Here is a 17,980-nt window from a genome sequence, read left to right on the forward strand (position 1 = left end):
ACTGAACCTGAATTTACTATGCAGACATGCAGAGTAGAATAATGGAAGAAGTTGTAAAAGTGGGAACTTTCAGGAGTATGAACAATTTATACTCTCTGATAAGATAACTAACTTTAGATATATAAAACTAGTCTTTGAAAACTACCTTCAGTGACTTTTAGATACTCTTAATTGGGGGGGGGGGGGCTTGAAATCCTTCCCTTGATACAGTTCTGTTCCCTGCCTGTCAAGATATGGGGCTGAGAGATGGGGGAACAGCAGGGAAGTCTCCCCCACAAGCACACCTGCAGAGCGACTTTTCAGGCTTTGGCCCTGACAAGAGGCTGTGATGCCCCCAGCGCTGTAGTCAGGCTACCTTGAGGTGGGCCTGACAGCGTTTCCTCCGTGGAGGCTTCAGGCTTCACGGACCAGCCTGGAAGGCAAGCAAGGATGATGAAGGGAGACACAGACAAGAGAGAGGAGAGAGCCGTTTCCCTTTCTGCCGAGACAATGTCCCAGAGCCCTCCTTGCTTCCACAGAAGCATCCCCCTCTGCAGGTTCCTTGTTCCTCTTCCCTTCAGCCCAGCGCCTCCCCACCCCCCTCACTCTGAGCCAATTTACTTTCAGCACAGCTTGCTCCACGACTTCTTTTGTCTAAATTCTACAAAAGGTCAACCCGACACGGCTGTATCACTTTCCGTCTATTCAGGCATTCCATGCTGCTTCAGAAATGGTGAGGCATGCACTTTCTCCAATGCATTCTTTTCTGGGGCTGAGCCTTCCTTCTGAATAGACAGTTATATTTGCTCAGAGCCCACTTGTTGTTCGTGTCCTGTAAAGTCAATGTATGGATCTGTATCTCCATGACTTTGGTCACAAATTGTGTGCAGGATGCTTTATTAGCCTAAATTGGGTGAATCGGTCCTCTCATATATTGTTATACTACTACCATCGTGTCCAAATCAAGTGTCATGTTGCCAGGTAGGAATAAGTCTACAACCAAATAAAAGAGCAGGAGAGCAGAGGAGGGTTTCAAATGACTGTGACAGATCAGTTCCCTCCTACACTAAGTAATTTTCCAAATCAGTCCAAGTGATGGCAATTCATCTTGCAGAAGGAGGCCATCGCGGATCAGAGGTTGTTTGGCATAATGGGTGACAAGAGGTCGGTGATATATTAATTAAGATATGTTGATGATGTGACCAGATACAGTTGGCAGGAACTGCATTCTCAATACCATTATGGGCAAATAAGAGTAATGGTTTATGGACGATAGGAACCGTCTCGGAGATAAAGGCTAGATGTAGCAAGAGAAGTCATTTTCTCTCCAGCAGAGAAACTTCAGAAAAACAAACTAGGGGCGCCTGGGTGGCTCAGTTGGTTAAGCGTCTGCCTTCTGCTCAGGTCATGATCCCAGGATCCTGGGATCGAGTCCCGACTTGGACTCCTTGCCCAGAGGGGAGTCTGCTTATCCCTCTGCCTGTCACTCCCCCTGCTTGTTCTCTCTCTCTCTCTGACAAATAAATAAATAAAATCTTTAAAAAAGAAAAAAAGAAAAACAAATTAAGATCAGGACATGGCTTGGTGAATAACACAACACAGAAATAGGTTATGATAGAAACAAGGGATACCTCCAGTACTCCTTGGATTTAGCTGTCAGGATAACTCACCATTAAATCAAATTGATAAATATTTGCCATGTGCTATGTCTTGTGCCTATGGATCCTAAAAATTGGTGTGCTAAAATACTTGGAAATTTCCCAAATAGCTTTCTTGTTTTATCCTCATCTCAGTTTTTCTTAAGCCAGTGGGTGTAGAAGACATACTCATTCTTAATCTATTGTTTAATGGTTCAAATGAACAACAGACAGTGGAGCTCATTAAATTTGTTCAAGTTTATCAATGAATAAGCCCTTCGTCTTACTCAATTTCAGAGTACACTTGATTTATAGCATGACTAGTCTTGAATGATCTTGATGGATACCTAGAAACAATTAGAGACACAAATAAATACCCCAGAGTCATGACAAATTTCATAAAGGATGAAAGATTCACATGAAGATTCCCATGATTAATAAAATTGAAGCTATTAAAATAAGTGATCTGGCATATATTTGATTTTTCTTTATGATCCAAATGTTCAAAAGGTCAGAAAACGTCAAATTTTCCTCTAATTTAGAAAGTATTATTAATGGAATATTGTTACGGTGCCATTGATTTACATATTTTGGGGGTAGTTAACACTTTACATTTATCAGAGATTGCACTGAGAGCTGATAGCATTTTATTTTATTTTATTTTATTTTTATAATGATTTTTTATTATATTATGTTAGTCACCATACAGTACATCCCCGGTTTTCGATGCAAGGCTCGATGATTCATTAGTTGTGTATAACACCCAGTGCACCATGCAATATGTGCCCTCCTTACTACCCATCACTGGCCTATCCCATTCCCCCACCCCCTCCCCTCTGTAGCCCTCAGTTTGTTTCTCATAGTCCATAGTCTCTCATGTTTCATTCCCCCTTCTGATTACCCCCCCTTTCTTTATCCCTTTCTTCCCCTACTGATCATTCTAGTTCTTATGTTCCATAGATGAGAGAAATCATATGATAGTTGTCTTTCCCTGCTTGACTTATTTCACTTAGCATTATCTCCTCCAGTGCCGTCCATGTTGTAGCAAATGTTGAGAACTCGTTCTTTCTGATAGCTGAGTAATATTCCATTGTATATATGGACCACAACTTCTTAATCCAGTCATCTGTTGAAGGGCATCTCGGCTCCTTCCACGATTTAGCTATTGTGGACATTGCTGCTATGAACATTGGGGTGCATATGGCCCTTCTCTTCACTACGTCTGTATCTTTGGGGTAAACACCCAGTAGTGCAATGGCTGGATCATAGGGTAGCTCAATTTTTAACTTTTTAAGGGACCTCCACACTGTTTTCCAGAGTGGCTGTACCAACTTGCATTCCCACCAACAATGTAGGAGGGATCCCCTTTCTCCACATCCTCTCCAACAATTGTTGTTTCTTGCCTTGTCTATTTTTGCCATTCTAACTGGCGTAAGGTGGTATCTCAGTGTGGTTTTGATTTGAATTTCCTTGATGGCTAATGATTTTGAACATTTTTTCATATGTCTGTTAGCCATTTGTATGTCTTCATTGGAAAAGTGTCTGTTCATATCTTCTGCCCATTTTTTGATTTGTTTATTTGTTTCTCATGTATTGAGTTTGAGAAGTTCTTTGTAGATCTTGGATACCAGTCCTTTATCTGTAGTGTCATTTGCAAATATCCTCTCCCATTCCGTGGGCTGCCTCTTAGTTTTTCTGACTGTTTCCTTGGCTGTGCAGAAACTTTTAATCTTGATGAAGTCCCATAAATTCATTTTATCTTTTGTTTCTCTTGCCTTTGGGGATGTATCATGAAAAAGGTTGCTTTGGCCGATGTCGTAGAGGTTGCTGCCTATGTTCTCCTCTAGAATTTTGATGGATTCCTGTCTCACATCGAGGTCTTTCATCCATTTGGAGTTTATTTTTGTGTATGGTGTGAGATAGTGGTCAAGTTTCATTCTTTTGCATGTAGCTGTCCAATTTTCCCAGCACTTTTATTGAAGAGACTGTCTTTTTCCCACTGGATGTTTTTTCCTGCTTTATCAAATATTAGTTGCCCAAAGAGCTGAGGGTCCATTTCTGGGTTATCTATTCTGTTCCATTGGTCTATGTGTCTGTTTTTGTGCCAGTACCATGCTGTCTTTGTGATCACAGCTTTGTAGTACAGCTCGAAATCCGGCATTGTGATGCCCCCAGCTTTGTTTTTCCTTTTCAACAGTTCCTTGGAGATTCGGGGTCTTTTCTGGTTCCATACAAATTTAAGGACTATTTGTTCCAGTTCTTTGAAAAATGTAATCGGTATTTTGATCGGGATAGCATTGAAAGTGTAGATTGCTCTGGGTAGCAAGGACATTTTAACTATGTTAATTCTTCCGATCCATGAGCATGGAATATCTTTCCATCTTTTTATGTCTTCCTCAATGTCTTTTAAGAGTGATTTATAGTTTCTAGAATAAAGGTCCTTTACGTCTCTGGTTAAGTTAATTCCAAGGTAACGTATGGTTTTTGGTGCTATTGTAAATGGGATGGATTCCCTAATTTCTCTTTCTTCATTCTCGTTATTCGTGTACAGAAATGCAACTGATTTCTGAGCATTGATTTTGTATCCCGCCACGTTACTGAATTGCTCTATAACTTCTAATAGTTTGGGAGTGTGATAGCATTTTCTATTTGTGGTGGGATGTTTTAGTAATAGGGTTTCCTGTAGATTTTCATTCTTAGATTTTTGTCTCTCCTTTTCTTGTACGTGAGCCTGGTTGACTGAATCCCAGTATCAATTCTGAAAGCTTTTGTGCAAGTGCACATACAAGTGTGTGTGCTAGTGGGTGTGCAATATGCACAGAGTGAGGTGTGTGTTTTCCTGCCTCTCAATACTCACCAAAGGGTATTGTTCTCGTTACCACAGAGTATACTCACACCAGTAACACATACTGTGGTAGTAGAGAAAATGTGCGTGTTGGGTCACAAAATGCATTCTGATGCTTATAAAGAAAATAATTATTATGTGTAGGAGAGGAGGAAACCAAGACTATTTTAAATCAAAATACCTCCTGTTCAGGGGTACCTGGGTGGCTCAGTTGGTTAAGCGTCAGCCTCTTGATTTTGGCTCAGGTCACGGTCTCAGGGTCATGAGATCAAATCCTGTGTCAGGCTCCATGCTGGATGTGGAGCCTGCTTAAGATTCTCTCTCTCTGGGGCGCCTGGGGGCTCAGTCGTTAAGCATCTGCCTTCGGTTCAGGTCATGATCCCAGGGTCCTGGGATCAAGCCCTGCATCGGGCTCTCTGATCAGCGGGAAGCCTGCTTCTCCCTCTCCCACTCCCCCTGCTGGTGTTCCCTCTCTCGCTATGTCTCTCTCTGTCCAATAAATAAATAAAATCTTAAAAAAAAAAAAAAAAAAGACTCTCTCTTTCTCCCTCTGCCCCTCACCTACCACTACTTGCACTCTCTCACTCTCTCTAAAAAAATAAAATAAAATAAAATAAAAATAACTCCTGTTCTATCAGGAGGCCTAGAAGAAAGGTGGGTTAGATGACCCAAGAAAGCGTGGGATTTCTCTCAGTAGCATGTGGAGGTCTGCCACGCAGCCTTATAGCTTGTGGACGTGGGAAGAAAGCAAGATAGTAACTGATTTGTGCTAGACTCCACCATCATCCTGCCCATCGCCTTTCCTCCTCTGAAAGCCATGGTCTCAAAGGTTTCAGTTTCTTCCAGATTACGCCTACTGTTTTCCCAATCTACCCACAAGTAGTGTTTTTCCCACTGGACACTTCCAACAGTTGAGGCCCTCGGAGCTCTACCCTCTGTCCCCACAACCTCTGCCTTCCTCGTTACTGAGTAAATAAAACACTGGCTGTTTCAGGAGCCCCTGCTTCCTGAAGTTCCACTTCCTCCAAAACCCAAAATATTTGAGGATTCCACCTGAAATAGACTCAGGTAAAGGGAACCAACTGTCCCTCACTGTCTTTCTTTTCCCAGCCTGTCTTAAGAACCTTTCTTATCTTTATTCACCAGAGATAGTCTGGTCAACTTCAGTTCACCAGGCATAGGGTAGTTAGAACTGGTTTCAAAAAACTATCAAAGGATTTTGAGAAAGTTTGAGGACAAAGGCCTTACTTGAAGTCATTGTCATACAGATGCATTGTTCTGTCCTTCCTGATGTATTTGTTAGTTTTCTTACCACACAATGGCAGCTATTTTCTTTTCTTTTCTTTTCTTTTTTTAAGATTTTATTTATTTATTTGACAGAGAGAGAGACAGCCAGCGAGAGAGGGAACACAAGCAGGGGGAGTGGGAGAGGAAGAAGCAGGCTCATAGCGGAGGAGCCTGATGTGGGGCTCGATCCCATAACGCCAGGATCACGCCCTGAGCCGAAGGCAGACGCTTAACCGCTGTGCCACCCAGGCGCCCCATGGCAGCTATTTTCTTATGTATGTTTAAGGTTTAGGTCACTGCCAATTCATGATGTAATCCTGTCTTAATAAGATAAGTGATACCCTTTACCAGGAATTTAATAAAATCCTATACTGCTTGGCTGGACCAAGTGGCTAAGATGGCATTTGAGTTCATAATGACCCTTATAGTCCTTATTTTAGTCAGAATATCTGCTATGTGGAGTAATATTGATATTCTATAAGCAAAACCTGCTTAAAAAACATTGGAGTACATATGGTTACTTCTGGTCTATTTTGGTTTTGATGATAATAAAAATATTTAAAAAAAAAAAAGAACCTTTCTTAACCAATGGCAAAAAATCCTATCATTGTAGTAAGATAGTAAAAAGAAAGAGATATCATCAGGTGACCCCAAATGAAAACAAAATTGTTCAGCGCTATAAATCGTGGGAGTGATATTAGGTAATTACTCTTACTCTTCCGTAGCTTCGATTAATCAAAGTAAGCACACACTGATACCAAGACGTCCTGCAGTGAGAAACCATTGGCTCTGCATTTGCAATTAGTGTAATAGTGCTGAATAGGCAGGTTCGAAGAAAAAAAAATCATAGGCCAATTAACTTATTCTAATTTTTCTACTTCTAGCTAGCCCCTTTGCAGAATTTTGATCTTAATGAATTGATAAAGCAGCATGCTAATTACTTTTTGCTGAACCTGAAGTTTTGAACTAAAGGAAGCTTCAGCGTTTAGTGAGGGCCTGCCTCCATAGAGGAGTTGGCACAGTGAATGAGGACTTTCTCAAGGGACTGCCACTCAGACAGCACTTACTGCACATCCGTTTTTGAGTCCTCTAGTGTGCGTGTCTCATCGTCCCAAACACATTATAAACTCAAGGGTGATAGACACATTGCCCATCCCTATATCCTGCATGTTTATGGTATTAGGTATACATTTGTAAAGGGAATTCATGAGAAGCAGAAAACCTATAAATAAAAGAAATGTTGCAGAACGGTTAGTTTTATACTAAACTATGCAAATATCCTAAAAGATGAGGGAAGGTACAGATTTTCTGAAAATCAAGGGACCTCTCGGTATTAGAACACTTTCTTTGGTCCAAGCAAGGGTAGTTATAAGGGCAGAAATGTAACTCCCAGGTAAGAAAAGTAAAAAGTTCTGAAAGGTCTCCAAGAACACGCCCAGCCCTGACCTGATTCTCAGCCTCTTGGTAGCACAAAAGCCATTGTCTCAGTCTGCTTGGACTGTTATAACAAAATACGTAGACTGGGCGGCTTAAGCAACAAATGTTTCTGTCTCACAGTTCTGGAAGCTACGAGTCCAAGATCAAGGTGATGATTGATTTTATTCCCCAATGAGGGCCCTCTTCCTGGCTTGCAGACCACTGCCTTCTCCCTGTGTCCCTACAGTGGGGTGGGGGAGGGGGAGGAGTGGGGGAGCCTGTGAGCAGCCCTGTCTCTCTTCCTTTTCTTATAAGGGCATTAATCCCCATCATGGAGCCCCACCTTCATGACTTAATCTAAACCTAATTACCTCCCAAGGACCTATCTCCAGATACCATCACATTGGGGGCTGAGGCTTCAACGTCTGAATTTTGGAGGGAAGCAAACATTCAGTCCATTAGAACTGTCCTAACTCTCATCTTGTCACAGGTGTTCATCACAACCTGCAAGACAAATTTCACCAACAGGAAAAGATAAGATTTGCTCTACGATCGACTTAGCTGATATGTACTAATTTCTTAAGGCCTGGGATGTCTTTTTATTGAAATATATTACTTGTTTGTTTTAACGAATTTTATTTAAATTTTTATAAGTATTTTAAATTTTTATAAGTAAGAAAAACTCATTGCCTTTGCATATTTTCATATTATAGAACCAATAGAACGGGTTAAGTTTATTTCTGGTAGCAGTGTTAATTTTAAATTGTTACTCAGGCGGGGGAGAGTGTGGGGGAATAAACTGTTATAGCTATTGTTTGGGGGCAAGCTCATACAGTTCCCGAGAGAAAGAAAAGCCTATAAGATAATGAGAAATTGACAAACTAGCATGTCAAATCAAATAAAAACTTGGTTTGATTTCATTCATTTTGGAGACTCTCTCGGTATTCCCATTTTGATCTGATTCAGAGCTTTTAGCTTCACTTCAAACTTTAACTGATTCGCTTGTGATTTTTTTTTTTTGGCAAAACCATAGCAGAATGTTTATCTGGGTTCAGTTCAAGGTGCAGCAAACTGTTTCCAATTTTTCTAGCTTGCATGATTCAGAGGTTTAGTTCTGATCCCTGCTACATACACATGTGGCTGCATGTAGACGCACCCATATATAAATCTCAAACCCAGTAAGGTTTAATTTGGTTTGGGGTGGGGAACCACAAAAGAACTCAGTGAGCCTGTTTTCTGTTCCCAAGGAAGGGGAGGGGAGGGGAGAATGTGCAGAAAGCCCTACCGCCAACTTGAGCACCTCGGTACAGACAGCATCACTATGGCTCTGTACCAAGGACAGAATTCCCCAGCCCACAATGTGACAGGTGGAGCGGAAACCCACCCTTTGCCCTGATTTAAATGTGACTTTAAGAACACAAAACATGAACACAGAAGGGGTCACTTGGATGGCTCCCTCATACCAGGCAGGCATTATGTAGCACTTAACAGCAACCAACCTATCCCAAAGTGTCTGAAGTCACTATAAGATAGCAGACATCCTCATGGCATCTCACCTAGCAACTAGGGTGCATAGGAACATTGCTAGGCTGAACTGGGGGGAAATGAGGAATGTCCTCTGTTCCTCACTCTTGTCCTCTGTCCACTCTTGTCCATCTGTTCTTCTCCCCAACAAGGGGGCACCCGCTTCCTATCCCAGGCCTATCTATTCTCAAACTGTGGCCCCAACACCTGATAAAAAACCTGCCCCAGGTCTTTCTCTGGTAATAAAGTGTAAATCAGTCATTTGGGATGAGACAATTTCAAACTACTCCCTTCCCTAAGCCCTACTGAAAATCCTCTGGGATAAATGAACGTTGCAGGGGTGACTGGCTGGCTTAGTCGGTGGAGCATGTGACTCTTGATCTCAGGGTTATGAGTTTGCACGCCATGTTGGGTGCAGAGATTACTTTTAAAAAAATGAACATTGCATATAAATATGGTTAATGAATTACTTTTCAGGGAGAGATTTGCATTTTAACAGGTATAAAAAATTTGAAAGGATAAATTATTGCTAGACAAGTTTCAGGAATCAACCAACCAAAAAAGGGAAGAGCTTAGGAGGCACTGAGTTTTCCTGGTGCTCCTGAAATGGATTCATCTATCAGTATCTTCCTAAGCCTCCCAAGCAAAAAGGCCAGCCCCAGATACTGGCTTTCAAAACCATCTCAATCACTGTTTCCAAAGGCAGGAAGCATTAATGCCCCTTCACACCTTGTTCTGATCTCCCCATCCCTACCCTACTCCTAGTGTGATATCCCCTTTCTGTTCACATCCCCACTCAGTATCTACTAAGCAACTTAGTAAAGTTCCGTCATAGTCTCATCACTCCCCTCCCTGGATACAAGCATAATCCTGAAGGTATTGACATGTCTTCAACTTCAAGTCAAATTAGTCCCATTGGAAGAAACATTCATTCTCTCCAGTTCTCTTCCAATACACTAAAAGTTAATGTGCCACCCCAAAAAGTAAGAAGAAATGTGAAAGGCAGTTAGATTGACGACGGATGCATGTAATGGCCACTAAGTAATGGTCAGTAAGCTTGTGTTTAGGGTCTTTTCTGTTCTAGAAAGAGACAAATATCCAGAAGATGACTTGCTTTTGTGTATTTGTTTCCACATTCTGATTTAAATGTGGATAGGGGCTCCTGGGTGGCACAGCGGTTAAGCATCTGCCTTCAGCTCAGGGCGTGATCCCGGTGTTACGGGATCAAGCCCCACATCAGGCTCCTCCGCTATGAGCCTGCTTCTTCCTCTCCCACTTCCCCTGCTTGTGTTCCCTCTCTCGCTGGCTGTCTCTATCTCTGTCAAATAAATAAATAAAATCTTTAAAAAAAATAAAAATAAAAATAAAAAAATAAATGTGGAATGATCTCTAGATCTTAATTTCATTTCCTTAACATGTATTATGCTAGTAAACTTTCCAAATTACAAAGAATTATAACTGCAACCCTCTGACTGATGCCTTTCTTTAAAATTTATGACTCAGTTTACGTCACAGATCCTTTCTCTCCAGGGATTATGTGAGGAGGCATGCTGGCCTGCTAGCCCTATGTGACTTTAACTATACACACACACACACACAAAGGAACAAAAATAGCTAGAAATTGATTGTGTTGCTATTCTGAATAAAGGCAGTAGTTCCAATTTTGTATGTCTAATTAGCCACAGCTCTTCAAGAATTGGTGCAAATGTCATGGGGTTTATAATGTTGGCATTTCATCTTCACAAAAATGCCATTTGATGGCATAAAACCAGAAAAAATTAATGGTCACAGCAGACAGCTTGTAGATTAGACAAAGGTCACAATGTTTAACTGAACAGTGCTATTAATTAATGAGAAAACAATTAGAACATGAGCTGTTAGGCATTGTGAATTTGTAAAAAAAAAAAAAAATCAGTCTATACCCAAAACCACTCTGAGTAACTCAAAAATAAAGTAGCTGCAAGAACAGAATTTAAATCTTGAATTGTACAGCAAAGTCATCTATATTAATGAAATAGCATCACAGTTCTCTGGTGGGTGATATAAAGATTGTTCCCCAATATCTAGAAAAGAGAGTGCCAGTTAGTGTTCTCAATAAATATTCTAGATAAAACCTAAGACTAGCTCTACCACTGCCTGTTGGGTTTCTTAATTTCTATATGCATTTTCTTAGTCTTTAAGAAAAATAGGAAAGGTATTCTGTGTTTTTCCAAAATTCTGTGAGTACAAATGAGGCAACACTATAACTTCTTCAAGACAGTTGATAAAAATCATAAACAGTGCCTTTGTTCTATAGAGAGCTGTCAAAGCCAAGCTTTTAGAAGCTTCAATAAAGAAGGACAGAACCATTGTTAGTAACACCAACTTTATGTTACAGCTTTCCTCCAAGTAGGTCAAGTACTCCAATAATTATTCACTAATCTCTTCAACAACCATTTGAGTAAATAATGGACATTTTATTTTAATTAAAAATAAGCGAAAGAAGATGTACTGTTTATCCTGAGGTACAGCAGCAAAGGCACCAGAACCTGTCACAAGGCTGGTCCGACAAAGATCAGAAGACCCATCCCTAATCTAAATCATTTCAACCGAGTATAGCAGATATTTGTCTTTTTAAGTCATTTGAAAACAAAATAAGGAGACTCCATCCAAAAGGTCTTTAGAGAGTACCATTAAACCAAAACACAGTAAGATCATATCTAGTATCTCAATTCAAAGAGGAATACATTTCCTCTTCTGAGTCTACCGATTGGCTAGATGATGGGTGATGGCTTTTTTTTTCATTGAGATTTTTTTGAAGTAATTGTTGATTCACATTCAGTTGTAAGAAATAACACAGAGATATCCTACATACGCTTTACCCCATTTCCCCAAATTTTCCCCCAAATTTTTCCCCCAAATTTTGGAAAACTATAATATCACAAGCCAGATAATAAATTGATACAATCCACAGATCTTATTCAGATTTTCCCAGTTTTCCTTGAGGCTTTTGTATGTGGGTATGTATGTATTTGTATGTGGATACTCAGTTCTATAATTTTATCACGTGTCATGTCATGTCAAGACAACAGTCAAGACATCAAGTAGTTCCATCACCACAAAGACCTGCCAAGTTGCTCTTGAATAACTCTACCCACATCCTCCTTTCCATCTCCTCCCCATCCCTGACCTCTCGCAACCAGTAATCTGCTCTGCATTTCTAAATTTTTTTCATTTCAAAAATGTTATGTTCTCGGTGTAATTCCCTAGAGATTCATCCAAATTGCTGTGTGTATCGTAGTTCATTTATCTTTATTGTTGAGTAGGTGTCCACGTGTGGACGTACCACAGCTTGTTTAGCCATTCACACGGTGAGGACATCCGGACTGTTTTCAGCTTTGGGTCATTATGAATAAATCCACTGTGAACATTCATGTACCGGTTTTTGTAAGTTTTTATTTCTCTGGCATGAATGCCCAAGAGTACAGTTGCTGAGTCTCACAGTAACTACATGTTTAGTTTTATAAGAAACTATACCAGTTTCTTACAATGATAAGAAATACATGAGTATTTCTTATGCCAGTAATACATGAGTGATCCAGTTTCTCTGCATTCTCCCCGACATTTTGTGTGGACACAATTTTTTACTTTTGGCATGCTGATAGGTGTGTAGTGTTATCTCGTGTGGTTTTAATTTGCGTTTCGCATATGGCTAATGATGCTGAATATCTTATTTGCCATCCCTATGTCCTCTTTAGTTAAATATCTATTCATTTCTTTTGCCCATTTTCTAATTGAACTGTTTGGGTTTTTTTCCTGTTAAGTTTTGAGAGTTTTTGTATATTCTAGATACAAGGTCTTTGTCAGATATGTGGTTTGCAAATATTTTCTGCCAGTCTATAGTTTGTCTTTTCATCCCCTTCTTTTGATGAAGTCCAGTTTATCAGTGCTTTTCCTTTTATTTCTAGTGCTTTTGATGTCAAATCTGAAAACTCTTTGTTTAACACAAATTCCAAAATTTTTTCCTGTGTTTTTTACTAAAAGTTTTATAGCTTTAACATTTAAGCCTATGGCCTATTTTGAATTGATTTTTATATAAGGTGTGAGATACAGGTTGAGGTTCATTTTTTTTTTGCATATGGATATCCATTTGCCCCAGCATCATTTATTGAGAAAGCTATTTCTTCCTCCATCCAATTGCTTTTTGTACCTCTATCAAAAAAAATCCATATCTTTGTACCTTTATCCAAATCTGTATTTGTCTAGGTATATTTCTAAGTTCTCTATTCTGTTCCATTTCTCTATATGTGTCTGACCCTCCACCAGTACCACACAGTCTTGATTACTAAAACTATATTGTAGGCCTTAATACCAGATAAATTAACTCCTCCCTCTTTATTCTTCTTTTTCAGGATATTTTAAAGCTATTCGAGGGCCTGTGACCTTCCATATAAATTTTAGAAAAGGTTGGTTTGTGTCTACAAAAAAAACGCTTGCTGAGGGGCGCCTGGGTGGCTCAATCAGTTAAGTGTCCAGCTCTTGGTTTCGGCTCAGGTCATGATCTCAGGGTCCTGAGATAGAGCCCCACATGGGGCTCTGTGCTCAGCAGGGAGTCTGCTTCAGATTCTCTGTCCTTGTCCCTCCTCCTCTGTGTCTCCCCCACTCGCATGCACACTTTCTCTCTCTCTCTCTAAAATAAAGAAAGAAATAAATCAAGCAAACAAGCAAGAAGCAAGCTTGCTGGGATTTTGATAAAAATTTCATTAACCTATAGCTCAACCTATGCAAAGTTGAGTCTTCCAGTTCATGAACATTGTATTTCCATCTATTTGGGTCTTTTCTGATTTCTGTCATCAACATTTTGCAATTTCCAGCATGCATATCCGCTACATGTTTTGTTAAATGCATAGCTAAACATTTTATTTTCTTTGGAACAATTATAAATAATACTGTGCTTCTAATTTTGGTTTCCACATCCTCATTGTTAGTATACAGAAATGTGATTGATTTTTGTACGTTGATCTTAAATCTTGCAACCTTACTGAACTCGCTTACTAGTTCTAAGCATTTTTTTTTTTTAATATGCCTTGCAATTTTCTCTGGAGACAATCATGTCATCTGCAAATAGAGACTGTTTTATGTCTACCTTTCCAGTGTGTATGCCTTTTATTTCTTTTATTTCTTTTACTTACCTTACTGCAGTGACTGTATTACTTAACTATGTTGAATAAGAGAAATGAAATTAGCATCTTGCCTTGTTCCTGATTTTAGGGGAGAGCATTCAGTCTTCCACCATTAAGTATGACATTAGCCGTAAGTTTTTGTAGATGCTATTTATCAAATTGAGATAATAAATCTCTATTCCTAACTTGCTGAGAGTTTTTACCATGAATGGGAAAACTGGATATTCACATGCAGAAGAATGAAATTGGACCCTTTTCTCACACCATACATAAAAATCAACTCAAAATTAATGAAAGATTAAATGTAAGACCTGAAACTATAAAACTGCTGGAAGAAAACATAGAAAAAGAGCTTCTTGACATTGGTCTGTACAATGACTTTTTTAACACTACCCTCAAATCACAGACAACAAAAGCAAAAATAGACAGGTAGGATTGCATCAAACTGAAAAGCTTTTGCATAGCAAAGGAAACCATCAACAGAGTGAAGAGACACCCTCCAGAATGGGAGGAAACATTTGTACATCAAACATCTGATAAGGAGTTAATATCCTAATATATAAGGAATTTCCATAACTGAATAGCAAAACAACAACCACCACCACCAAGTAACCTGATCTAAAAAATGGACAAAAGACCTGAATAGATATTTCTCAAAAGAAAACATGAAAATAGCCAACAGGTTTATGAAAAGGCATTCAATCAACATCACTAATCGTCTGGGAAATGCTGATGATTAAAACCACAATAAGCTATTACTTAACACCTGTAAGAATGGCTGTTATCAAATAGACAAAAGATAACAAGTATTGGCAAAGATGTGGAGAAAAGGGAACCCTGTACCCTGTTGGTGGGCCTGTAAATTGATACAGTCACCATGGAAGGAGGTTCCTCCAAAACTTAAAAATATGATCCAGCAAGCCCACTTCTGAGCATGTATTCAGAGGAAATGAAGTCAGGATCTTGAAGAGATACCTGCACTCCCATATTCATTGCAGCTTTATTCACAATAGCCATGATATGGAAACAACCTAAATGTCCATCAGTGGACAGATGGATAAAGAAAATGTGGTACATACATATATGATGGAATATTATTCAGCCTTTACAAAAAAGAAACACCACCACTTGCAGTAACATGAATGAACTTGGAGGATATCATGCTAAGTAAAGTAAATCAGACACAGAAAGACAAATACTGCATCATCTCACTTATATGTGGAATCTAAGAAAGCCAAACTCATAAAAGCAGAGAGTAGAATGGTGATTGCCAGGGACTGGAGGGTTAGGGGGAAAGGGGAGATGTTGGTCAAAGGATACAAAGTTTTAGTCATGCAAGATGAATAAGTTGTGGAGATCTAATACACAGCATGGTGACAAATCTATTCCCTACCTATCAGATTTGGGGTGCTCTCTCTTCTCTGATTCAATAGCACACTAAAGTGTCCAACTCTTGGTTTCAGCTGAGTTCATGATCTCAGAGTCGTGGTCTCAGGGTGGTGAGATCAATTCTGCAGCAGGCTATATGCTTAGCAGGGAGTCTGCTTGAGATTCTGGCCCTCCCCCTGCTTGTGAGTACATGCTTTCTCTCTCTCTCTCTCTCTCTCTCTCTCTCAAATAAATAAATAAATCTTTAAAAAATAATTTTAGCCCTTGTAGAGAACCCCAAGTAATGGTCTAGTAAGGAGAGAATTCTGACCCTAGTATGCATCCCCCAAGGCAGAAATTGTGACCCCGTGGTAAAATCCAATTATAACTTCCTCTTGCTTTATTTGGAAATGAAGGATATTTCCCCCTAATGCTTGAAAGAAGGAAAGAAAGAAAGAAAGAAAGAAAGAAAGAAAGAAAGAAAGAAAGAAAGAAAGAAAGAAAGAAAGAAACCAGCAAGGAATATTTCTGAACAAGGGGCCCCGAGTAAAGAATTTGTAGGTGTAATCTGTCCTGCCTCAGTGCAACGTAGAAATGACACAGTGGTGACCTGCCTTACTTCAGAATAATGGCCATGCATCTATTAGTGTCATCTGTTCCTATGAAAAAGGAAAACCACTGTATGATGTGCCTAGTCGCTCAAGCTCTGGGGTATCCCTTAGAATAAGACCTCTCACCGGTGGTGTGCTGAACTTCTTGGCACAAGTAGGAGTTAGAGGCAGAGATAAAAAAGTGGACCTGCCATAAAAACTAGATTGGAAATAGGCACAGCTACGTGGACATCTTAGGCCATGTTTTCTCTATGTGGGAAGGTGTGCTGGATTGAATACAAGTGGTCTGGCAACTTTGGCCACCTTAATGAATGAATACACTCAACTACCTAGATGCAGACTCAAAAGCAAAGCAAAACCAAAATAAAACGAAAGCCTCACATCGTTAATGAGTGTATGTTGACCATAGTTTTGGTTATCTGTATGTAAAGTCATCTTTGGGGATTTACTCCCTAGGTAGTTTTAAGTCCCTGTAAGTAAGCAGCGATGACACTGGAGACTCATTTTTCATCATGAGAAATATTTGTGGGTTACCTAGTACAGAATAACAGGGTAGAATGATCTATCTCTACTGGGCTCTGCAAAAGTGCAACATATTATCGTGTGTGCTAACTGAAGAGAGAGACATTTGCCTGAAACTTGCAACAAAAATGCCATTTTTCTAAATTTGATAACAGTTTTTATCTTGGAATGTGGGGTGGGAGATTAGGATCTTTGCTTTCTATGCTCTATATTTCTGCGATGTTTGAATGTTTTAATAAAGACCATGTATCCCTCTTATAAGTAATTAGTTATAATAAAAATCAGTATACATTGTTAGCATTATAAATGCTAAGTCAACCATTGTTTAAAGACAAGAAAGGGAATTATTTTTTAAAGGAAAATAAATTTCAATAAACTCAGTGCCTGTCCCTCTAAAGGGACAACAAGGTGACTATGACACGCTTGCTCCGGAGATGCTTTATTCTTACAAATTCCATTTGGCTTCTCGAGAAATTCTATGACCCACTACAGAATGAGCCACATTAGTTGGCCTTTCCCCAGCGTTCACTCACAGCTATTCCTAAATAATCTCAGTCATTTTGCTGGAGCAGGTGTTACATTCTGAGTATCTCTCACCAAAAGACAACAGAAGAATTAACAAGCTTCAGATCTGGAGGATTCAGGGTCTCATTTCAGGCAAAGAATATATGTGTCACACACGTAATAATGCTTTTGAAACTTTCTGTCTTATCAGAAGATTTTGACACCATAACAAAAGAATTCCGTATACTTCCACATGTTTACTTCTTTTTCTCTAAGAACGACTCTTAAGGACTTAAGAATTATATCACTTTTTTTTTTAAAGATTTTATTTATTCATTTGACAGAGAGAGACAGCCAGCGAGAGAGGGAACACAAGCAGGGGGAGTGGGAGAGGAAGAAGCAGGCTCCCAGTGGAGGAGCCCGATGTGGGGCTCGATCCCAGAACACCGAGATCACGCCCTGAGCCGAAGGCAGACGCCTAACGACTGAGCCACCCAGGCGCCCCAAGAATTATATCACTTCTTGCAGCAAAATCAAAGTCTCTGTTTTGTAAAAGTGTAAAGCTGTGTTTTCAGGGTCGCCTCCTTCGTTTCAAATATTTCACACGTTACTGGGTGGCTGAAGTCAGTTAACATTGTGTAGTCCACACAAGGCAGATCTGTAATTCAGCCTGCACATTTAGTATTAAAACTGACTCCTAAATTCGTACAGTGTTAGGGACTTGACTAGGAATAGCATTCCATGATGGGAAGTGCAGACCACGTGAGGTGCACCTGTGTTCCAGGGTTAGTTTGCTCTGAAGAAGAGGGGATGTTAACTCGGGGCACTAACAACTATATTTTAGATGAACTCCCTCAAGGGCCAGAAGTGCCCGTGGAGCTTCTCGCTGTGGTTGGCTCCACAGTGCCTCTCTCTAACATGTCTTATTTCACATTTTAGGAGTTCGTGATGATTGTCGTCTTTGGTTTGGAGTTCATCATTCGAATCTGGTCTGCAGGCTGCTGTTGTCGGTATAGAGGATGGCAAGGAAGACTGAGATTTGCCCGAAAGCCCTTCTGTGTTATAGGTGAGTATCAAAGCCCTAGAGTTGGATTTATGGCACTACGTTTTTTTTTTCTTCTGTCT

The 17,980-nt window shown here is 39.8% G+C and overlaps 1 protein-coding gene across 4 annotated transcripts in view; it reads left to right on the forward strand.

The window, feature by feature from the left end:
* KCNQ5 (potassium voltage-gated channel subfamily Q member 5) overlaps positions 1-17,980 on the forward strand; it is a 489,468-nt gene that overhangs the window by 341,174 nt on the left and 130,314 nt on the right. For 3 of the 4 annotated variants that reach the window (XM_044387115.3, XM_044387116.3, XM_026507086.4), the window contains exon 3: positions 17,795-17,921. In XM_044387115.3, the coding sequence (XP_044243050.1) occupies positions 17,795-17,921 (127 nt within the window). Of the gene's footprint in view, positions 1-13,079; positions 13,134-17,794; positions 17,922-17,980 lie in introns of those variants that run through there. The other variant, XM_057303906.1, reaches the window with a different exon arrangement.

This window comes from Ursus arctos, unplaced genomic scaffold (genome assembly GCF_023065955.2).
Source record: "Ursus arctos isolate Adak ecotype North America unplaced genomic scaffold, UrsArc2.0 scaffold_29, whole genome shotgun sequence".
In the NCBI taxonomy this organism is placed as follows: Eukaryota; Metazoa; Chordata; class Mammalia; order Carnivora; family Ursidae; genus Ursus; species Ursus arctos.